This window comes from Cyanistes caeruleus, chromosome 4 (assembly GCF_971803275.1).
Source record: "Cyanistes caeruleus chromosome 4, bCyaCae1.hap1.1, whole genome shotgun sequence".
NCBI classification, from domain to species: domain Eukaryota; kingdom Metazoa; phylum Chordata; class Aves; order Passeriformes; family Paridae; genus Cyanistes; species Cyanistes caeruleus.
In genome coordinates this window covers 78,789,854-78,813,866 of record NC_141704.1, presented here as the reverse complement: position 1 = coordinate 78,813,866, position 24,013 = coordinate 78,789,854, and the positions used below count along the sequence as shown (strand labels likewise).

The 24,013-nt window shown below is 39.6% G+C and overlaps 1 protein-coding gene across 3 annotated transcripts in view; it reads right to left on the bottom strand.

Annotated features, from left to right (window-relative positions):
• Positions 1 to 24,013, bottom strand: part of LOC111923308 (solute carrier organic anion transporter family member 1C1-like) — a 29,939-nt gene that overhangs the window by 4,865 nt on the left and 1,061 nt on the right. Inside the window, exons 2-15 of one of the 3 annotated variants that reach the window (XM_086885488.1) lie at positions 22,171 to 22,258; positions 21,944 to 22,085; positions 13,975 to 14,163; positions 13,324 to 13,428; positions 11,654 to 11,799; positions 10,316 to 10,457; positions 10,080 to 10,212; positions 8,967 to 9,097; positions 8,604 to 8,750; positions 6,266 to 6,364; positions 5,021 to 5,257; positions 3,869 to 4,033; positions 2,349 to 2,544; positions 492 to 657 (exon numbers count right to left, since the gene is read on the bottom strand). In XM_086885488.1, coding sequence (XP_086741614.1) covers positions 492 to 657; positions 2,349 to 2,544; positions 3,869 to 4,033; positions 5,021 to 5,257; positions 6,266 to 6,364; positions 8,604 to 8,750; positions 8,967 to 9,097; positions 10,080 to 10,212; positions 10,316 to 10,457; positions 11,654 to 11,764 — 1,527 coding nt within the window. In that variant the 5' untranslated portion in view covers positions 11,765 to 11,799; positions 13,324 to 13,428; positions 13,975 to 14,163; positions 21,944 to 22,085; positions 22,171 to 22,258. Of the gene's footprint in view, positions 1 to 491; positions 658 to 2,348; positions 2,545 to 3,868; positions 4,034 to 5,020; positions 5,258 to 6,265; positions 6,365 to 8,603; positions 8,751 to 8,966; positions 9,098 to 10,079; positions 10,213 to 10,315; positions 10,458 to 11,653; positions 11,800 to 13,323; positions 13,429 to 13,974; positions 14,239 to 21,943; positions 22,086 to 22,170; positions 22,259 to 24,013 lie in introns of those variants that run through there. The other 2 variants (XM_023919033.2, XM_023919034.2) reach the window with 2 other exon arrangements.

The window sequence follows — 24,013 nt, the reverse complement described above, 5'->3', positions numbered from 1 at the left end:
TCCAGCCATTCTGCTCAGGGATCCCATGAAGAAGATGTGTAACAACAACAACAACAAGAAAAAATAGAGATGTGGACCAAATATGCACTCATGAATATATATCATTATATACTTAAACAGCATTTGGTGCTGGATTGATAGTGGGCTTTGAAGTTAGCAGGAGACATGGGTCTGAAGGCCAGTTTTCCTGAAGAGAAGCTGGACAATATTGATGGAATGTTTAAATATAAGCCTGATAATGCTGCTTGTCTTTTTCAGTATTGTCAATGAAGACAATTCTGCTTCTGAGAGAAGTTATAAGCATTTGCACACTCTTCTGCAGAAACAGTGTTTATAATAGTCTTGCTCACATAGGATTATCTGAAGTCCTGCAAATGGCTTTGCTGCTGATAAAAATGCCTTCCCTCTATCTAGTCTAAAGCTACCTTTTTTAACTTAAAACCATTGCTCCTTGTCCTCTTGCAGAGTCATCTACCCATCTGGATATTTACCATATTCCTTCCTGTCCCAGATGATGATTTACACCCTGCAAAGCAGGCTGTCATGTAGGTAATCCCATTATCCCCACAGACAGGGTCCCACTGGTCCACGTTGCAGCTGCACTCAGCATTGCAGCTGGCCACGTAGATGTGCTTGCTGGAGGAAAGGTGCTTCATTCTGGAGGAAAACAAAAGGAAATTGAGGAATTATTTAGTGGAATTATATAGTAAAAAAAAATAAAAAATAAAGAATTAGGAATCTGCTACCAAATCTGCTTCACAAAGCACTGTGAAGTTGTCATATGGACACTAAGGTGATTTCAGCTAGAACAAAGTTCTCTTGGGATTTTTCATCAAGCATTTACATATCTATGGGCTGTCACTGAAAAGGCATGGAAATTAAAAGTCTGGGTGGGAATATCTGGAACTACTTTTGCATTTGACAGCTCACCCCAAGAAAAAGTAAATCATACCTAGAATCTGTTATCATAGAGACATGGCCCAAGAAAAGACTATATTTCTCCTCAGTGGTAGGATATCATACCATATCCAAGTGATAGAGTTAGGGATGTAAAACTACATAAAACCAGAACAGCAAGACATACTTGACATTTTCCTCACTGTATCAGGACACTCCAAGCACATATTAGGAAAGTGTTAGGAGCCCACCATCTACAAATCATCCTTGCTGGGAAGTCAATCACAATATAAGGTAAAAATGTTCAAAACTTGCCTTTTCTTCCTCCTTCTTCCTTCCCTCAGCCAAAAGCACACATTATGTGGGCTACATTTCCCCTAAGTCTCTTGGAAGGGAAGATAACTGTGGAATTTAGCCCTCAACAGGTTGTTGCTTGTCTTCAAAATATAAATTGATAAGTAGGTAAAACACTAAATGAGTCACTTAAGCAGAAACAACCCTAACATGTGCTAAATTCTCCAGACTCAGTTCTCCTGGAGAAACTGTAAATGCTCCTTCAATATATGCCCTCTTGCTGTTTATGGCTATTTTTAATTCACTCTATGGCATCAGATGCTGCCCTCAGCCAGGGTAATCTCCACTGCACAAACCTCTGAAACATTTTAGTGGCAAAAACTAAGCTCAAAGTTGAACTGGACATCAGGTTCACCAAGATAACTTAGATATTTCCCTGAGCACAGACTCGGTTTCACAAAACACAGGGCTGGGTTTCTGCCTGAACTGAAAATGCAGCAAGTCCTGCTGGCTTCAGTTTAATCCTTTAAAATCCCTTGAAATTTGGACCAGACCAAGCTAAATTTATACAGTAGGCAATTGTGGCAGGCTGCTAGAGTCTGGAAAAGGTTCCCAAGGAAGTATGACCCATGGTCCTGGTAAGGGAGGGGGAACCTCTGTTAGCAGCACACAATCCAGGACCACTTTTCACCTTCCAGATGAGAAATGGGTCAGAGGCAACCCCAGATACCACAGGGGGCTGTAATCCCCCATGTGGTCCCTTCTGGAGGCAGTGCCTATGGGGAAGACATTTCCAACACTTCTTTTGAATTCCACTCCCTACATAACAGAAAAAAGGCTAGCTTTAAATTAAAGCTTTAAAAGCTAACATAGAAATTTAATTTGCCTGTAATAAATGTCATCTTTTTTTGGCAGTTTTCCAGAACATATAGGTATATTTTCAGTAGGAAAAAGAAGTAGAGAATTTACAAAAATGTCCAGTTTAAAAAAAAAAACCTCAGAAAATAAAATTGGTGTATTTTTCCCATCCCCAGCGCTAGGTGTGACTTCAGACTGACAATTCTGTCTCAAAACCTAGGATTTTCTTCTGTGCATCACTCCCAAAGAAGCAGCTGTGAAAAATGGCTCAACCACCCCAAACCTGAGGGGATACAAACCCAGAGTAAGGTGCTGTCAGACCAGCCACCTGCAGCACCTCACAGCTGCACGTGAAGTACAAGAGGTTTAGCAAATACGCCACTATAAAGGTGATGCACCCAAACTTGGCCATATCAGTTACGTGAAGCTTGAATTTCTTGATCAGGAAGCCTCCTAGAAACATCCCCAGGACTGTGACAGGTAAAAGTATCACACCTGCAAAGAGATGGTGAGAAAAATGTTAACTGCTCTCACTTGCATTGACTCTTTTAGAATAAATACCTGGTTCTAGTATTTTCAAAATATCAGATACCTATTTTTGGGCTGATTCCTTGAGGTTCTAAGTTTATATTACCTTCTGGTAATTCCACATCCCCATTTGCTTTTCAAATCATATTATGACTTTAAATAGCTCAGTTCCTCAACATTCACTGCATTTTTACTATATTGTTGTTTGTATGTACATATAATAAAACCTATACAGTTGCCTGTCAGAAACTGGAGTAAATGGTATTGTCTTAGCTCATACTCACTTCATATAAAATAAAACATAAAACTTTATGAAAGCTACAAAAAAAGTCTCCAAAATGGAATATAAAAGGAAGTTGCATCTGTTTCTGCACTGGATTCCATTTTGATCTGAGAGTGAATTATGAGATGATTTGCATTTAGATTTAATCTGTTCAGTATTTCACAAACCCCAGCCCTTACACACACTTGCTGAACAGAGAGGTTTGACAAGGTGTTACTGGAAGGGGTTGGCCTTTCTCTGATTTTATGGTTGGTTGGTTTTCTTGGTCATTCCTGTAAAACTTTCTCAGCATTCAGAAAAAGAAAATATAGGAAAAAGGGAAGTTCTTTCCACATTTGTAGCTGACTAAGGCATTGTGTCTTCAAATTAAAGAAATGCAATATGAGTTCTACAATGACCTCTCATAGCCTGGTTTTCCTTCCAGATTATGAGACCATATCAATCACTGTAAGATTAATATAATTTCAGCTTTTTTTTTTTTTTTTTTTTGCAGAACACTACAAAGTACTTATTTTTGAAGGAATTAGTAAACAGAAAAAGAGCTTTGAAATTAATGAAGTGACTCAAACTTTTATATTTTAGTTTCTTATTGTTTATAAAATTTGGATTTGTAATCAAAATGAAAGAACAGTTCAAATGTTACTCTGAAAAGAAAAAATCATACATTTCATTAAACATTTTAATTTTATTTTTCTATTACTTTTTACTTAGTTGCAGCTGATGTCTGATGTGTAGTTTTTACTCATGAAAACATACACATAACCCAAAACTCACTATGAAAAAACTTCCACCCAGTTTTAATAATCCTCTAGCTCACTGAACTAGGGGCACTAGGAAAATTAATGCTAAAACTAAAATCCATTTTCAAAATATAGTAAGAAAATTAGGAAACCACTACATGCTTTCTTTTTAACCAAAAAAAGTTCACGTAAGTTTCCAAAAAAGAAGGCAAAATAACAAATAAAAGGTTTCTTTTTCAGACTGGAATTTGAGAAGTCAGGTACCTACCAATTAGAAAGATGGCTTTTGCAACTGATACATTAAATTGCTGCTCCATAAACTTTGTCTCATAGGTTATTATCCCAACAAGGGAATTGTACTGCAGAATAGTGAGGAAGATGAACACCGCAAAAATTGGATTTCCAAACAGTTTCCTGAGTGCTGGCAAGAAATCTGCAATGGAGAGGTATATGCTGTACACCCTGCTAAACACAGAGAAGAGTTGTTTTGGCATCCCTTAGATAGTAAAATTGACTGATTTAATTACTGGCTGCATTGCAGCTTATAATTCTGTGCCTATCAAAACACATGCTTGCTCAAGTGAGAGTTCTCCTCATTGCCAGCACATTCCTTACAGGAGGAGCAGATCCAAACAGCACAGTGAATTCTGAGCTGGGAATCAGGGATCCTGGCTTATCCTGTGTGTGGCACAGGGCTCCTCTCCACGGCTCACAACAATGACTGGACAGAGAGTTAAGACCCTCCACCAAGCGTAAAATTTGGTTCCTAAAGCAGGAGCCTTCACCAAGCACACAAGAACCCCACATGAGGGTGATGTTCAGAGAACAGAAGCACCTGGCCCCAAAAAAGGCTGGAATCATTTCTGGGACCCTTGATTAAAGTATGAAAACCCATTGAAATAAAGTGAACACCTGCATTTAGACTGTAGTCTGGCTGTTGGCACAGCTGCCTAAAGGTGAGAGCTCAAAACACATCTGCTGTAGGTGTGCACATACAGACAAACAAAACCTTCGGTCTAATAGCAAAAATATAAAAACAAAAGCAATGGCTGGTTGGATCTGGTATCACCTATATGAGATAAATTCAGCATCCCTGAGCTCCCACACAGGAGCCACAAATCCAGTGAAGTCCCTCCAAGATCTAATGAGCTCCATGTTTCCTTCCCAAACATTTGCCTCAGTGGAACAGTAGCCTGCCCACTATGGATTGGTCATTAATTAGGGATGGGATGTTTTCCCCACTCTCTCTTCATAATCACAGAAGCATGTAATTATAATAGTGCAAATCAAAGACATTTTTGTCGATAATTTGCACTGCAGAAATGTGCGTTTTGCTGAAGGTTGTGTGAGTCCATGCTCAGCTCACAATGAATCCATGAGACAGAATTCATATGCAAACATTTGGGCAATAATCTTTCACCTTTTACTGCCTCTGAGAACTTTAACTGTGGGTGAGCTGGGGGGTCTATTTTACAGTGATCTCCTTGAACAGACAAGTGACTAATCTTCAAGTTTTCATTCTCTCCTTCTTTTGGTAAGGAATAGGGCAAAAACCAGAAAGGCAATGAAGCAATGAAGTTGACTGCTCCACAGATAAGCAATCCAAGCCACCAGGCACCAACCCAACGGGTGTCCTTAGGATTTATGCTGATGACATCTATAAAATACAGAAAGATAGGAAAACAGGTTAAATATTATGCAGAGCAACTATTATAGATGACTATACATCACTGTATATCCTCATATATAAAATTAAAAAAACCAGAACAGAGGTGATCTATGTCCCATATGAAGAATTGAAATTCATTTTGTTTCAAATCACAGAATCAGAGAATAGTTTATGTTGGAAAGGACCTTCAAGATCACCTCACTCCAACCTCCCTGCCATGGGCAGGGACACCTTCCACTAGACCAGGTTGATCAGAGCCCCATCCACCCTGGCCTTGGACACTTCTAGAGATGGGGCAGACACAGTTCCTCTGGTAAGTTGTGAATGGCCCACCCCTGGAAGGAAATCAGTCCAAAAGGGACTGTCCAAAATGCAGTCAAAAATGGAAGTGTCCATTTAAGCCCATGGTGGCATTTCCTTGCCAAAATCCTCCAATACTCTCTGGGGGAATGAGCAAAAGGACCCCTCCCACAAAAAAAACACCTTTCCCTCTCTCACTTTCCCAGAGTCCCCTCCTTCTCCATCCCCAAACTCTACAGCTTTTCCCCCAAATTTCCTCCCTTTTTCCCCGGGATTAGAGACTTCTAAGAGATTTGAACAACAAAATGAGTTTTGAGATTAACCTTTGCCCCATGCCTTTTAAGAGAACATACTTTTTGCTAAGTGTTGAAAGTGTCCATGAGCCTTTCACTGCTCCCTCAGCAAAGGAATGGCCTTTAATTTAATTCAATTTGCTCTCAGCTGCACAGCAAGGGTGTAACAAGTGTGTGCAAGCATAAAATGGTGTATTGGGGGTAGGGGTATTTTTCAAGGGCTATTCCAACTGCACTACAACATCTGATTTTAAAATGTTAATTTTAAAGCAGCTTTTGAGCAGGAAAAACTCCCTAGAGAACCCCTGGGTTTGGGGCAGTGAGCTGGGAAGGTGCTTCTTGGCATGGAGGTTCCTACACCCAGACACTTTGTGGCTTCATGTGCCACCCCAGGGTCCCTCACCAATGTCCACAACACCGATGTCAACCCAGAGACTGGCACAGAACGAGCCAAGCAGGAAGCCCAGCGTCGGCCCAAACATGCCTGAGGATCTCACCAGGCCTGGAAGAGAAGGAAAATGAGAAAAACACCATTTGGACAAGGCAAGCCTTCCTCTCTGAGGAAATGAGAGGAAGGAGCAGGCAGGACAGGGACACAGGCCATTATGGAATGTCCTGAGCAGAAAATACATAAGGTACAAGCTGCCCTAAGCACAGCTGCAGTGTAGGTGAGAAGGTAGGATGCCCTTAGGAGCAAATGAATAAGCTGTGAATATCAGAAACCCAGGAAGCTGCACTGCATTTTGCTGACTGGATGTGTAAATACAGCACAATTTGATTTTGATGACCACTACTGGCAATCAACATAAAATAAAATATCTTCAAAAATAATTCAGGCATAGGTTCTCACATTCCCTTGCCACTTGTGTTGTTCTGTTGAAGTTTAGCTGTGAGGAGGTAACAGGATCAAACTAGAGCTCAGTTATTTGGATTCCTGAATTCTAGTGCAGAACTGACACCCTGAAGTTGCACAAGGCAATTCCATTACAAAAGGAGGAATTCTTTACCAAATGCCTGTAAATTCATCCAGCACTGTGCTCTGTAAATCCCATTGTGCTCTACTGCAGAGATTTTCCTCCTAAGAGTTGGTTTTGCAAACTCTCTTCTGACTATAATGATTGTTCAGCTTATCACCCAGAATTTCTGTAATAAATCATTACATCTTAACAAATATGCTACATTTTCTGTTCCTTCCCATGACAACTCTGGTGTTATTGCTGTCACCACAACTCTACCAAAATTATTTTAGTTCATTCTATTAAGAAAATGCTGTCTCTGCCTCAAAATACCTTATGTTCTTTCTCAACAAAACATCAAAGGACTAAGGAAAAAGGAGAGACAAAGCTGAGACTTCATGTTCAGGGTCAAATAATGAGATTAATGCTCAAAATACATCAGCAAGGCTTGACTGACTTTTTTTATTATAGGACTTTTTTTTTTATGTTTGCATATTACAATAACAGTGATTATAAATTGATTCAGCCTGATGGTAAAAAAATAAGATATTGAAAATAATTACAGTTAGCCAAGAAAAGAAATTTCTGTTCTATGGAAAAAAGTGTTCCAACTTTCATTTTTTTTGTGAAGTGGTTTAGTCCACCAAAATGGATTAAGTGTCTGAAAACTGCTATTCTGAATGTAAAAAGGAAATATTTTAATAAACTATAAACTAAATAATTTATTTCTCTTGCATAAACCGATTTCCATTTTGGCTGAATCCATGCTATTCTCCAAGTTCACTTTATATTTCTGATCTCACTTGCCCAGTAGTCCCCAACCTGTCTCAATCTCTCCCAGATTAGATTCTCACAAGAAAAAAAATCAGCTAAACTTTTTCAAATACCTTTAATCAGAAGCTCAGAGGCGATTACAAATATTTTGGATAACTGCTGAGTGGAATACTTGTTTTTGACAGCTAACTCCACAATAATTCCATTTTCTTTAACTTGCAGATTTCCTCATTCCCAAGTGGAGACTTTGGCTGTGGCCTTACCCTGTAGCATTGCATACTGAGCTCTTCCCAAAACCGTGTCTTACTATATTTCTGCTCAATTTCACCAAATTGGCTTCAGGCCACAGTTCTTGAGCTCCCTCATCCACACAAACACCCCATGCTATTAAATCAGTTTGCCAACAAATTAATTAGCTTGGGTGTAAATCTCTCTGTCTTGGGCAATAGGTTATGTGCCGTCAAAACAAGATCAAAACCCCAATTAGAAAGGATTTGTTACAACACCTGGCAAGGTGTTGTTTTTCCTTCAGCAAATCAGTGACTTTAAAAAGCTTTCAACTGGAAGTGTGCTGCATGTAAAATTCCAAAAGTCAGGTAAGAGTTCTTGAAAGAAATTCACATTACTGCAATTAATTGTGACTACATCACAGATCTTCACATTAAGGATCATTCCCTTATCTGTGAAATACTGATTAGGAAGAATTTGGTTCTCTGAAGATGTAGTACTGAAGATGATATGCCAGATAAGACAGATATGACTTTGAACTTTGGGGAAATGATATTTGATTATGCTTCTCTTCAGCACAGAAGCTCCTCAGGGAAAGCAAAAAGACCATCCTGGATTTATCCCTAGAAAATAAATATGAGACAACTTTTGCACTGTTAGGGGGTTTTTTGTCTCTGTATAACTCAAAGTTATCCAGATAAATTTTTTGTTGGGTATTTGCTTGACTATGGAAATGTTAAAGAACAGAATGTCTAGCATAAAAATCGCTCATTTGTACATTACCTATGTAAAAAGCTGAGTTTTCTTCTTTAGAAAAATCATCAATATATGAAACTCCCAGAGGCATAATTGGTGCTTCCCCAATTCCACGTAGAAGGTTCCCCACCAACACAAAGAGCCACAGATAGGAATTTGTTGTTTTCTCACATCCTGCAGGCCATAAACATTTATATTTCTGTGAACATGATTCTGGCAATGCTTTATAGCAACAGTAAAATAACATAAAATATGGGGTTTAACAACCATTATAGGGTGGGTTTACGTATATCATGTTTTCTAGCAGGGGTTTTACTGCTTTCCAGTAAAAAAGGGTGCACAACAGGGAAAAGCAGAAGAAGGGAATCCAGCATCAGAGCTTTATCTTACCAGCATTTATCACTGTGCTGAGTGTTTCTGTAGCATCTGTGACTGGAGGGCCCTCAGACGATGCTGGGGAGCAAGCTGACACACTCGTGGAGGAGTTGTCCACACTAACAGTTATCCTTTCATAATTGTAACTGGAAAACAACTGTGTGAAATACAACTGACACATGAAGGACTTTGCTTTGCAGGAAGCGTGTCTGAGCCTTGTGTTCACATTTGTTCATTCCTGTTCCACATACACAAAGTGGAGGGGAAGCCCATTTCCAGTGCTTTGCTTAAAAAAAAATAGGTATCTTCATACCATTTTCAAATGCTCTGATTATTCTAATTCCAATATTTTCCTGAGCTACACAGCAACAAATCTGCATCCAGAGATCATTCTTTAGACTGCATGACAGAGGCAGAGGTCATCCACATCTGTCCACATACAACAGGGTTGATGTTTTTCCATAAAGGCACCTCTTTCTTACCTTTGTGGCAGGTGCAAGGATGCCAAAGGATTGGAAAGTATGACCTGCATCTGACAATTGTGTGTTATGCCTTAAATGTGAATCGGGTATTCAGATATTTAATTCTCCCCAAGTTTAGATTAAAATCTTCAGCATTTTACAGAGCTTATCATGAGTAGCCACCATGGAGAAAGAACCCTTTTCCATCAAGATCTAATTACAGTTCTTACTGTAATTAGATATACTAATAATACTTAAATATAAATACTAAATATAAAAAAGGGAACACACTTTAAATATACTTATATATATTTATAACTTATTATATTTATATTATATGAATATGAATATATTCATATAATATAAATATATGTGTATATGTATATGTATACATATATCCATCCCAGGTGAAGAATTCAACCCACTTTATCCTTAGTTATATATAAGCTCTGTAAAAATCTGAGGTTTCTCTACTGCTTACCTGTGGCAAGAGGCTAGCTTTCAGAGAGGAAATCAGAAAGTCAACACTAAAAAATCCACCCATTTTCCTGTTGGAATAGCTGGAAGAAACTACTACTGTCATGCTTTTAACTTAGATGTATGCTTTAAAAACACTTCATATGATCAAGTTCAACTAGTGCACAACATGAAAACTCTCCATATTTACCGTCCCATTAGGAACTGAGGCATCACTGACAAAAAAGCTCCTACGGACATGATGAGACACCCAACACCAATTATTTTTGGCCGATGAACTCTTGGTCCAAGGTAGCTCACCAACACCATCACCATTAAGTTACCTGCATAAACAGGAGAGAGAGCCAGCACAAAAAAATAGATTTATTTTGGGAGTGAAAGTGTACAAAGAAGCACCTAATCCACTTTCAAAGAAAGTACATATACCTATCTCAAAGCTGCCATCAATAATGCCAACGATCGATGATGAGATTTCAAATCTCCTTTCAATTTGACTGGACATGCTCTTCATGTAGCTTCCAGAAAATCCTTTGGCAAAAAAGGAAAAAGCTAGAGCTCCAAGAAATATCTGAAAAGAGAAAACAATTGAGTTTGCAAAGTAGTAAATTTTTGCTTTATGGTTGGATGCCTGAGCAACCCACTCAAGAAGCACAAAAATTTTATTCTAATTCTCTGTGAGGAGAATCTTCCTATTGTTATCATTAAAATAGATTTTACTCTGTTTTTCAGGGTGGCCTCCAAAAACTCTGCTACTTCAAAGAAAAGGAAAATTCACATTGATGGCATGCACCTTCTAACTTTCTAGTACACATTGGTTCAGATGTTTCCTTCCTTGGGAAAAACTTGCAGCAAAATTTTATTAATTTCTGTTACTTACATCATGGTATATCTTATTACCTCCCCTCCTGTTCTAAAAAACATGAATAAAAATATATATCTGCAACTACCACTATGACTATAACACACCTCTAAATGAATAGTTAGTAAAACGTGACCTGATTTTTTAACTTCTGAGCACATTTATTGACTTCCATGTGCTTGGAATCACAATCATAGAATCAGAATGGTTTGGGTTGGAAGGGACCTTAAAGATCATCTTGTCCCACCCCGTGCCATGGGCAGGGACACCTTCCACTAGATCAGGTAGCTCAGAGCCCCATCCAACCTGGTCTTGGACACTTCCAGGGATGGGACATCCACAGCTCCTGTGGGCAGCCCGTGCCAGGGCATCAACTCCTTCACAACAAAGAATTTCTTCCAAATATCCCATCTAAACCTACTCTCTGTCAGTTTGAAGCCATTCCCCCTTGTCCTGTCACTCCAGACCCTTGTCAATACTCTCTCTTCATCTTTCTTGTTGGCTCCTTCAGGTACATCAAGGCCACAGTGAGGTCACCCCTGAGCCTTCTCTTCTCCAGTCCCAATTCCCCCAGCCTTTCCTCTCAGCAGAGCTGCTCCATCCCTCTGATCACCTCAGTGTCCCTCCTCTGATGGCTCCAGCAGCTCCATGTCCTTCCTGTCCTGGGCCCCCAGAGCTGGAGGCAGCTCTGCAGGTGGAGCTTCAGCAGAGCAGGGCAGAAAGGCAAAATCCCTCCCTCCTCTGCTGCCCAAATCCCTTCCATCCCCTGATGGATGCAGCCCTGATCATTTTTCTCAATACACAGGGTGTCAAACAGTGCCACACATAACTAACTGAATTTTGACAGGACTTCAAACAGCAATTCAGTGTTCCAGAGAAAATACGTGGTGAGGGCTCTTCCATACCTTTAGCTTTGAACAATTATGGTACACAGTCTTAGCAGGAACTGCACTGCCATCGCTTTCCTGGAACAGTGATTTCTCTTTAAGCTGGCCAGCAGTGACTGGTCTGTCCATGGTTTTCCTTCTCAAGGCCTGATTTGTAGGTCTTCCTGTTTGAAAAATATTGCTATATTTAACTATTATAGACTTAAGAATTGCATGTTCCAATGTTTTTCAGACATACTCAGTGGCTGGACACTACTTGAGATATCTGCGCATTGACAGCTTTTCTCAGGAAGGGCATTAAAGAATGTTCAAAGTAACTACTGTAATTAATTAAGGACGAGTGCACCTGATTTGTGACACTGAAGCTGTGACACTTTCTAAAAGACTCCAGGACTTTCTTGGATAGATGGAAAAGACAGATGGTAACTCGCTGAAGGTTTTTAGAAATCTTTGTGGAAAAGGGAAGTCTCCAGGGGGCTAGGACAGTGTGTCAGAAAAACATCTTCACCACACTTGAACCAATTCTTTCTGAGATATCCATTTTTGATCACTGTTCCAGACTAAATGGACCTTTTCTGCCATCCAGTAGACTTCTGTTACTATATTTCTGAGGATTTTCTTAGTGAACACTACCATTCTGTCAGCATTTGAATGACTAACATTATTAACTGGATAAATGTAGAATCAGACCACAAATGATGACAGAGGACAAACTAGGGTAGGTAAAGATGTACTAAGGGGAAAGAGAGCACTGATTAAAAGAAACAAATAATGACTGTCTCTAAGTTGGCAAGCTTTCACAAGCTCCCTGCAGGACAGATGATAAATGTAGATATTTTAGTAAGACTAATAAACTTTTTAGTTTGAAAGTTGGCTCTGATTTAAGTAGTCAAATATGTTGGCTGGTGTATATTAAGCTGATTAGGGGAAAGCAGTTAATACCAAAACATCTGGAATGATAAAAAGTAAAAAAAACTCCAACTATTGCAAAGTTTGTCTGTTGGAAAACTGGTGCAATAGTACCAAAAACAACTAGTAAGCTCTAATATACATTTGCACATGTAGTAAAGGAGTATAGAGGAATATATGCCAAGAAATTGGCCTGCAATATTTTTCTCCCAAGACACTGGAATCTTAAATGTGCCACGCTGTTCCAGTCACATGGGGACTTTAAAGGGTTAGGGTTAGGACCCTCCTGCAGGCCCCTGAGGCCAACTGACCTATGAGTGGAGCCCACAAAAGTGTTGTGGGAGATTTTTGACACCAGGGTAGGGATGTGGCAGGACAAACAGACATCACCCAGTTCCTCTGGAGGGTTCAGTTCTCCCAAGCAAGATGCCCAGGGTGACCCAGATTCTCTGAGAAATGTCTACCTATGCCAGAAAGGACAACACGCTTAGAAACCCAACAATCCCCTAAAGGTTACTCCTAATGACTGAAAATAGGCACTAATGTCTCATAGATATAAAGCCTCATAGGCACTCTAACTTGAATTCTGTGGATTTTAGTTGCAAATCCTACTCCAGTAGGAGGGGACAATGACAAGCAAACATGTATTTTTCAGACTAAGCCACATATGAAATTTGTAAAGGGACCTAACCCACTTCAGACCATCTTTAACATCTCCTAAAATAAAATAAATTTAAAAGTAAGCTATAGGTAATTAAAATATGGTAAGTCAGACTTACCCCAGTCTTTACAGGATAGGAGCTGGAAGATAGAGCTCTCTAAAGCAAATACATTCTTTATTGATTTGTATTTTGCTGATGATTAACTTTGTGAAACATCTGACTCTGTTAAACAAACAGTATCTAAATCAGTGACATGGTTTTCTTTTCAATATATTTAATTTTAAATATAAAATTTTATTTATGGTGCCAGACTAATAATCTACCTGAAACTCAAAGAAAAACTTAAACTATAGAAACACTTCTCTTAAACCTAATCAAGCAATCACATTTTCCATAACCACTCTATGGGAATCTGAACTTTGGCAAACCAGTGAACCACACCAGTGGTATTTAAAATTAAATGAAGCAAGAAAAAAAATAATAAAATATTTAATTTATCAATTAGAGGTAATGGATAGTTTTTCTACAGGGGGATAAAATACCCTGGTCCTGACAGTGCTTATCCTTAAAAAAAAAAAAAAAATACTGATTTTGCAGAATTGCACCTTTGCACTTCACAGAAAGTCTTTCAAGTTTAGTGAAAATGAGATGTGTGGAAAGGCTGCACTGGGAGCTCGCAACTAAACAAACAAACCAGCTAACTAACAAATGGAAAGAAGCAGGGAGGGAGGGTGTGGAGAGACAGCGAGAGGCAGAGAGAGCACTTACGTTGTGTCAGAGCGGTGTCAGGCTGTTTCTTTCCTGCGCCCGAAGGCTTCCAGGCTCGGAGCCAGCACAACGTCACAGCCAAAGAGCTGCCTGCTCTGAGAAGTGGAGCACTTCACCACATGTTTTTTAAACCTTGGATTTCCTTCTTATGGTGATTGCAAAACTTTCCCACAATCACCGACACAAAAGCTGTGCAGAAGAAGGCAGGTCTCTGGTGCTGTCACTGCTTTGGCAGCCTACCTGCCAGCGGTGCCAGCCTCTCCCAGGTGGAACAACTTGTTTCCTTCACTCTTTCTTTTTATTTTTTTTTTCCTCTAATGTCTAAACACTGGAGCTGCACTAAGCACCTCTCAAGGGAGCTCCTTACCATCCACCCAACAACCATGGAGTGGGCTCAGCTCAGGCACAAGAGCCCTGAGAGCACAGGCTCAGCTTTCCCAAGCACCTACAGCCTCCTAGCTTTCACCTCTTGGTGCCTTGGATGAGGGTCTGCAGAGACACCAAGGGATGGCTGAGCTCCTGAAAGGGCATGAACAGCCCATGGAGAGCTGACAGATTTTGGGTATGAGCCCTCTGCATCTCAACCACAATGCAAAGGTTTGCATGGAAAGCCTTGATTACCTTCTTTTGTATAAAAATACATTAAGGGATTTTCTAAGGACTAAATTAAATTAACTCAATTAAATATATGGAATCCTAACATTTAGTCAGAACTAAAAAACATTATGACAGCTTAAAGAATTTATAAATTTGCTAAGTACATAAATAATATGTAAGCTCTCATTGTCACCTGAAGCTTGCAGGTTAACTGCAGACAATCAGTTTATCTGCCATATTTGCACTTGTTATTGGATTTTGCTTGATAGAATTTTACACATTTTACTGTGATTGTATTTATTGATTTACTAAGGGTCTTAATTTAAAGTTTCAATTTTTCTGTTTTACCAGCAGGGCTATATGCTCTCTATATTTGCTCTTATTGAGCAAATCAAAACACAGCTTATTTCTACCTTTTCATAAGACTATTTGCAACAGAACAAAGTGTTATTTTCTATGATAATTTTAGTGCAATGTTCCTGTATTACTATTTAAATACTGACTTCTTATTTAATTAATTTGGTTTTACTGCAAGGGAACAATGTACATGTTGAAATTCACTTTCTGTTAAAAGAGTTCAGAATATGGGAAATCCATCAAACCTATTCTTCAGATAAATTGATTCTCATTTACATACTTTTACTCATTTAAAGAGCAAAAAGAGTAAAAAGAGTAAAGAACAGTTACCTTTGCCTACTTCTTAATGCCCTAATTATTTTAATTTTTTTGTTCTTTAAAAAGCTTAGATTCATTTACCAGAATATCATTAGAAAGAAGGAGATTTTCCATCATCTGACAATGTCAAATTTACACGTACTTCAACTTGTATTTGGACTGCTTTTAACTATTACAATATTGCAAAGTTAGCAGGAAAAAAACTTGTGAACATCAGCCATGGGTTCCCTATTTATTCTTGCTGTCAGTCTGCAACCAGGTGGAAGAAGTGAAGAATGTTGGAAAGGCCCCTGCAGCTCATTGTCTCTCAGGAGACCAGGCTCTTAAACACAGCTCCCAGGATGAGACACCCACAAGAAATGTATTTTAAAGCTGAATACACATAAGTTTATCCATAGAGGACATGACAGCTCTTATGATCCATGAATACAGATGGTGATATCCACTTACAAGGCAGCATCGCGTGGATTCAGAGCAGACGTGTCCAGATGAGCCACTCAATCAGGTTCACCTCACAGTCAGAGGAAAAAGAAGTATTTCCAAAGGCATGAGTTCTTTGATCTGTTCTAGATACTTTAGGAGATGGAATGAGCTCCAGATACGGCTGTGAAAGGCTAGGCAGCCAAGATCAGCTTTTGACAACAAAAAGTCAGGAGAGATGAATCCCACCATGAAAGACTTCAGCACTCCCATAAAAAATCTTCTGCAGCTTTTTAAACCCGAGCTCCAGTGCCTGTGACAGTATTTGCCATCATGCCTTGTCCAAATTTGTTGTGATATGGCAGCTGCTGGCAGGTGGAGAAAATGGCCCTATGGCAGGTCAGTCCTGGAGAGCCAAGGCACCTCTGCCAGATCCTGGCCAGCCCACTGGCACATGCAGGTGGAGAACAGCATCAGCAGCACACACCAGAGCCTCTCCCCAAGCCACACTGTGGGCTGTTGTGTCAGCCACCAGCCTGACAACTGGCTGTACTGGGAACCTGTTCTGCAAGGCCCATGGCAGCACAGAAACTCAAAAACAGGAGAGCTGGTTACCAGTGAGGAAGTGCTTGTTGTTGCTGCTGAAGTGTTGCTGCTTCTGATGTGACCAGGGCTGGCAGTGATGGGCTGGCAGTGGTGTGTGCTCGGGGGTGGGTGCAAGAGCCCCCAGAAAACGGCCCCAGGAGCAGCTGCCTCCTCCCAGCCTGGCTGTGCAGCACCACCTTCCACATTCCCAAAGCAGGACGTGGTGTCCCTGATGGGATGCACCCGTGTGCGATGAACCGCACCAAAAGGCTGCAAGATGCTCTGCGGCTGGGGACACGTAAGGACACCCAGAGAGAGAGTGCTCAGCCACCTCCTTCCTCCAAGAGGTTATTTTGTGTGGCAGACACTTAAATTGCAGAATTTTTAGCCCTGGCCTCCTGCCACGCTGAGGTGAAGCAGATGGCAGCTTCCACTCTGGAGCTGCCTCTTGTTCATCGGTGGAGAAAGCTCTGCACGAGGGGGACCCGCTTGTCACCACTTTAGTTATGGTCAGTTGCACTGATTGGGCTTTCCTGCCAAACACAGCCCCTGCCTGCAGCAGCACAATCCCAAGTGCCAAGCTGGCAGTGGAAGACGACGTGGGCTGATGGGGCTGCAAGGGCAAGGCTCAGGGAGCTCGGTCTGCAAGTCACATCATGAGTTTCCTCAGTCACAGAGGGAGGAGGAACATGAATTCTGACAGATTGTACCCTACTGCTGCTGAAACATTGAAGGACAGCATGTACAAAAGGAGGGGACAAAAACAGTTAATCCTCTGCTTCAATATGAAAAGAGTTCTTCGAGGTATGATTTGTACGTAAGTTTTTTGCTTGACACCAATTTTTCACCTCTGGAAAAGTGCACAAGGGTTTGGCATTGCTAAGCCAAGCAACAATTTGATCTTATTTTATTAATTCCAGCCTCTTTATGTTGCAAAGAAAACTCACAAAAGACAAAGATACAAGTGGCAAAAATAATTTCAAAGTGCTCCTCTATGAGAATTTTCTCCAGTAAAACTTAATTTGGGAACTCTTCACAGGCATCATGCAAAATTCATACCATCAAACTCTGCAGTAAGGGAATTTCCTCCCCAAGGATGGGACCCGACTGAGTACCCTTGTGTGAAAACCTCAAACAACAATAATAGTAGTAGATGAGAAGTGCTATGATCTCTTCATTGCTATATGTGTGCTTATATGGAAACAACACTATTTAACTTGATAAAATTAAAAATTATTCCAACCCATGACACTTCTTAGTAAGCTGTGTCTTTGCACTTACATATAATTTGTCCTTGAATTGATTAGGCTTCTGAAAAAGAAAAGGATATCTGAAAAAAATCAAGTTTCTGTCAGAATTAATGCAAGACTTCCCATCTGACTCTCCAGCACATGCTGGAACAATGCCTTAATCTGAAAAAAGGAATTATTGTTTAGATGCACCCTAGTCTTACAAACAAAACATCACAGGATTTAAACAGCCCAAAGTGGGGATGCTTTCAAAGCTGAAAAGGAGAAGTTTCACTGCCACTGATAACTTTTGGAAAAGGGATACCCGCTTCAATATGTGCCATTGGAAATCACATATTCCAAGTGCCTTATGTGCAATCTGAACTAAACACAAACCTAATGAACGGATGGAGAAATTTATCTTCTAAAAATCACAGCCCTTTTTTGCTGCAGAAAGTTTGTATCAAAAGAAAGTGAACAAGCAAGTCTATAGTGAAATACAACCCAAAGGAAATCACCTTGAAATATGTTATTATTGATGTTTTTCTCAGGCCAAGATCTCTGATGGCCTCTCTAAGCTACAGCTCAGAGTGGGACCTGTCCACTGCCTGTGCCAGCACTGTGGGAATGCAAAATGTGCCTGAGCCAGGGTAAAAGGAGCAGGAAGCAGGATCACGAAGTGTGGTGCTGCCTCCATGAGCAGAGCAGCAGTGGAGAGAAACCCTCCCCTTGTAAATAGTTAACTCCGGGCACTTCCAGCTGCGTTTCTGTGCAAGGAATACACTTTCAATCCTACCTCCCTGTGGATGGTAACCTAAAAGCACAGGACAAATTCCCTGCTGCAAAAAGAGTGAAAATCCCCTGGATTCCAGAAAAATTGACCAAAGTCATAGGAAGAACTCCTGTGAGGATTATGATGGGCCTAAACAGCTATGGCTTAACAGAATGATAGATCTTTAAGTGCTAGCCAGCTCTTTTATTCAAAAGGACAGTAATAACAGCTTATTAACTAACTCTCAAAAAGTTTTCATTATGTCCTTGGTGGGAAATGTAGAAGGAACATCTCCATACCAATTTGTTTGTATATTTGGATATTATGAACTTACCTTCACTTTTTTAAAATATTAAGAAATCTTAAAGTACTTTTACATGCAAGACCATCATTACTTATGCAACCTAGAGCTGTTTTTCTACTAAATGTGTTTCAAAACACATTTTTCTACTAAATGTGTTTCAAAAGTCATTAAAGAAAGCTTAAAACTTTGTGCTTTCACTTAAAAAGAGATGGGTGTGGGAAGCTTCAAGGAAAACATTTCCTAAGTTATCATCAGATCAGAACTTCTCTTTGCAGTTCCAAAGGCTGCTTTTCTTACTGTCATTTTTTGAAAAAAAAAAAAAAACCAAAACATTTTAAGAAGAGTTTTGTTTTTCTATAAAACTATGCATTAAGAATTTTTTAAGCATTAGTCTCAGTAATTGGTTTTGAGCAAGCTGGGTTTTTACATGAGAACAATCTAAAGCAAACATATTGTGAACTATCATTAACATTGTTGTGCAGCATAAACGTAGGCAAACATCCCATGAGAATGTCTTTCTTCTACCGAGGAATTTAAACATATCTCCTTCTGTGATCTGGAAGAAAAGTCAGAGGTATCAATGATACAGCTCTAATCACTGTTTTGGTGTTCCACTCCAGGAAGAAGCATGGTTCTTTTTCACCCATTTTTCTTTGTTACCAAAGTTCTGTAAAGCAAAATCAGGAGTCCCTGAGACAAGTTTCTGATGCTCAGCTACATAGGACCGATGACAATTCAATTTGCAAAAAATAGTTATTTGTTTTTCTTTTTGTTAGTGTCCCAAATTACTGAAAAATATCAAAGGTAAAATATTCACACAGCATCAGCATGTTAAAGCAATATACATTACATTATACAGCATTTTACACCATACAAAATACTGTATATGCTATAAATTCTATAGCATTATAGATCATACAAAAGTAAGACATTTTTCAAGGAAGCAAAACAAAATGCCACCAAGAAGCAGTTTTCAGAACAATAGGATGTTGAGCATGACACAAATTACATGCATTCTTGAGACAAATCATATAGGAAAGGTACAGATTGACTTTAGGGAGATAGTGAATACCTGAAGAATGTAAAACTATAAAAGAGAATAAATTAATGTTAAATTGGATGAGAAACTCTGTATTAAAATTTAAAAAATTAACACAACAGGGTTCCTGCGACACATTGGGAAAGGTTCCAAGACAGCAAAATTAACAGAGTATAAAACAATCTCCAGAGAAGTAATAAAAGCCATGCCACCTATATTTTAAAATTTGACTTGGCCAGCATCAATAAATATGTGCCAAGAAATAATCTTTTACAGATGGTAAGGACTGTAATTTATTTACAGTACTGAATTTATAAAGTCAAAAGTGTTAAACCAACTCAGTCAGGACTAGAATTAGAGGCCTGGGACACAAAATTGTTCCCATCTGTTCATTACCATCCCTGCCTGCATTCTCCAGCACCCTTTATAAAGGGGCAGGAGTTTAAATCCCCTTTGACAGTCCTGGAGCTCCCATTTGCAGCTTGCAGTGCAATTGTTATACCCAAGGCAGATGCACCAGATGCTTTTTCTCCTGCTGTAGTGTCAATGCCAGGGATGTCAGCCTCAGCACCCTCTGCTTATTGCCCTCCCTTCCCAGAGACCACAGGCAACATCTTTTATCCCAGACAAAAAGATCATTTTGCCAGCCTAAAACTATGGGGGAGCAGTTTTTCTTCACTGTGCATCAGGGAGTTATCAGGATCCCTTTCCATGCAAACACAAGCCAATGGATCCTCTTGGTACCTCCTCCCTTACCTGTTCCCTTTCTTTTTGCACTAAAGGTATATTCAGACCAACCTCAATCTTGGTACTCTCTCTTCCTGTCTAGTTTATTTAAAACTATTATTGTGAGTTTGTGATTAAAAACATACAAATGAGCATTGACAGCTCAGCTCAGCTGTCATTTAGAGCACTCAGGCCTTTGAACTTCACAGAGTAATTCCTTTTCAGTGATCTCTGCACCGGGAACACTGAACTGCAGCCCTGTATTGGCTTCTCTCCACTTGGTATCACATATACTGTGAAAAAATTCACATATCAGAAAAGGGAGGGGGGGGGAAGATACCAATTACACCACCTACACTGAATGATTGCCATGGCTCACCCTCAGAACCAGAAGGGTTTCTCTGTGATATGGATTTCTTTGGGATTTATCAGCCTGCAGCACTGAAGGAAAACAGCTCTCCCACACCTACCACTCTTCATGTCTCCAGGTGTTTACTGAAGTCATAATTCTTTTTTTTAACAATACTGCTGTGCTGTCTGACTCTGTGTGTGTATAATATCAAGTTCATGATGTTCATACAGAAATAGGAGTTGGAGAAATACCAGCTCTACTCTTCTCCACATAGACTTGTCTAATTAACACAGGAAAATCCTATACTGGATCTTAAGGCCTCTGTGAGGACTGTGTACAGTGAATCCAGCCTCTGCTGCTCAGGCCTTTCTGACCTGAAAACATAACAAGATAAATTAACAGAGGAACTTGGAAACAATGAATACTTTTGTCTTTCCTATATTTGTGCTTAGAAATAACTTCTTTAGCACCCAGGATGGGATTTCAGATGCCAGGCTTTTACAGAAAAGGAATGCAAATGAAAAGGGAAGTCCTTTAGTAGATTGTATCTGTTAAATTGAAATGCTGGAATATTGACAGAGAGCAAAAAAAGTTGTCTATGTCTGAAAAAAGTTGTCAGTTAGTGTCTGTGTCTGTATATATATATATATACACACACACACATACATATCTGAAAGGAATATTCTTAAAAGATCTTGGTCATGGAGGTAGAACTCACAAAGTAGCAGCCAGCAACATTGCAAATGCTGCTATCCTATTATACAGACTCTTCAGGAAGAACATTCAGAGTTACAATGGGAGGTAAAAAACTACATCACCACCACCACCACCAAGAGCAAAACAAAACAAAATATCAAACAAAACAAAAACAATTACAAAAAATAAAAATAAAACCAAACACAAAAAACAAACAAGTCTTTGTGCCCTCTTCAGAATTTTTTTAAATTCTGAAAAATTCTGCAGAAATTTAAGCTTGTTTTACATATAGTTGTGTCTTTATATCAGAAAGTTTTCTTAAGAAGAATGCTGTACCAGCCAGCATGCAGCTGCCTTGAAACAATGGTAACAGCAAAGGTACAGCATGAACTGGCCCACTCTGTTTCTCATTAACCTCAAATGAGAAGTTTGTTTTCTCAAAGCTGGTTTTGGAACCATTTAAGTGATAACCTCACAAAGCCAGGCAGCTTTTCCACCAACACAGGGGGTCAAGGTTTTTTTAAAATGCAAAACCTCTGGAATGAACTTCTTCTTTTAAACCACAATTTCCCACCTGTAATGGGGCTTTCTTCCCTCCAGGTAAGGGCCTTCCTCTTGCTCTGCCCAGGCTGTGAGGATCCAGCAAGCTGCCACCCCTGGTCCTATGTGAGCAAAAGTCCTGAGCACAGCGTGTTTGTGTCCCCTGAGCACCTCTCCTGGAAATTAATAGGCACATGTTGCACTTCTGGCCTGGAGCTACAGAATGGTCTGTTCTAGAAGGGAAGTCAGGTATTGCAATACCTAATATTTCACCTTCCAAAGGGATCCTCAGTGTTTTGTCCTGTGATTTTAGTCTGCTGTGATTTAAGAAATGTATGCCCTTGATTTCCTGGACAAAGCAAGAGAGAGGCAATTATCAAGTAATTTTCTACATTCTCAGAGAAACTCCTAAACAAAGAAAGTTCAAAATCCCAAGCATCTTAACTGGGAACACTTCATGCCTTGTTAAGAAAGGAAAAGGCTAACAATTTTGTGTGGAAAAAAAAACCCCAACAAACAAATAAAACCAGCAGTAGCCAAGAAGTTGCTGCTGGATATATCCTGTTTGTATCACATGACCAGACTTATATAAACTAAAAAGTGATTTGGCTTCTTTGCATGCCAAATCCCATCCCAGGTATTCTCAGGGTGTTCCTCCCCACAGCCACGGGCTGAATTAGCTTCTGGTACCATGGTTTGCCTGGATGAGAAAAGTCTGTAGGGAAGAGTCAGCTGCCAAAACTCCACTTGAGATAGAAAGGTTACAAAAACAGCCCACTGGTTCACCACAGATGAAATTACAGAGAAAGAAAGTAAGCTGCCAGTAATACTTACCCAAAATTGTGATGTTCATGTGTTCAGAGGCTACACATGTTAATATTTTATATATATATATACAAAAGTATATATAAATGTGTGTGTTTGTATATATATATATATTTCACAAGCACAAAGCCAGCATCATATCACAATCAGACCTGACCTCAACCAAATTATAGTGTAAAGATGCAGCCTTGGTCATCACAACTCCCTTCTGTCCACTAATTAAAATCAGCTTGTCAGGTAACATATTTTCCTCCCAGAAAAGTAATTTTCTTTCAAGAGAAAAAAAACAAACATGATCATAGGTTGGGCAATATGCATAATCAGAAATGTTTACAACATGCATCAAGAATAGGTTTCAATAGTTAAAAGTTGTAAGCAGCAGGGCGACAATGAAGGCTAGACAGAGACAAGATTTTTTAGAATACAGGTAAGACTGTCTTATTTTATGAGAGACCTGGCAATTAGGTAGTTGATTGAATTAAAATACAGAGAAAATAGTGAAAACAAAAAACCACATAGCCTGCTCATGCACAGAGATGTGCATTTTACAAAGAATTGACATTTTTCAGTGAGACTGAAGACTAATTATTTCTTTGAAAATGATGGCTCAACAGCTAATCATAGTCCAAAAAAACCCCCAATGGAACATCAAAGATCATTAAAAAAGACCTTGAGTACAAAATACTAGATAAATACATGTTAAAAATGCCAGATAAACACTTGTGTGCACATTTTGTGTATCATTACCTTTAAAATAAGATAATCCATTGCCTGAAAAACTTGAAGTGGGTTTTTTTTTCAGTGTTTGATAGTACCCACATCCAGGCACCAGCACCTGGCCTTCCACTTGGTAGGCTTAAGGAACAAAATTCAGCTCTTGGGCACTTTTCACTGGGTTGAAACTTCAGTGACAGAGACATGAGGTTGGTTGTACACTGAAAGCCATCTGCTGGGCTCTCAGGCACTCAGAAAATAAACCTACTACCCATTTCTATAATTTAATATTGGACTTTATCAGCTGTTTATATGCTGCTGCTTTATAAACTTCACACCACTGTTACTTCTACTGCCATTATTCCCATTTGTGGCTTGGGCTTACCCACAGTGCTGACACAGGTCTTGGTGCTTGAAACATCAGACCAGGACCAGACCAAACATTCAAGCACAATGAATGCCCTCTGAATACTTTCTGTACCCCATCTCTGTTCACATGGGGGTCACAACAGTGTCAGTCTGGGGTTCACTCATGCCCAGTGTCACCTATTTAAACAATAAACAC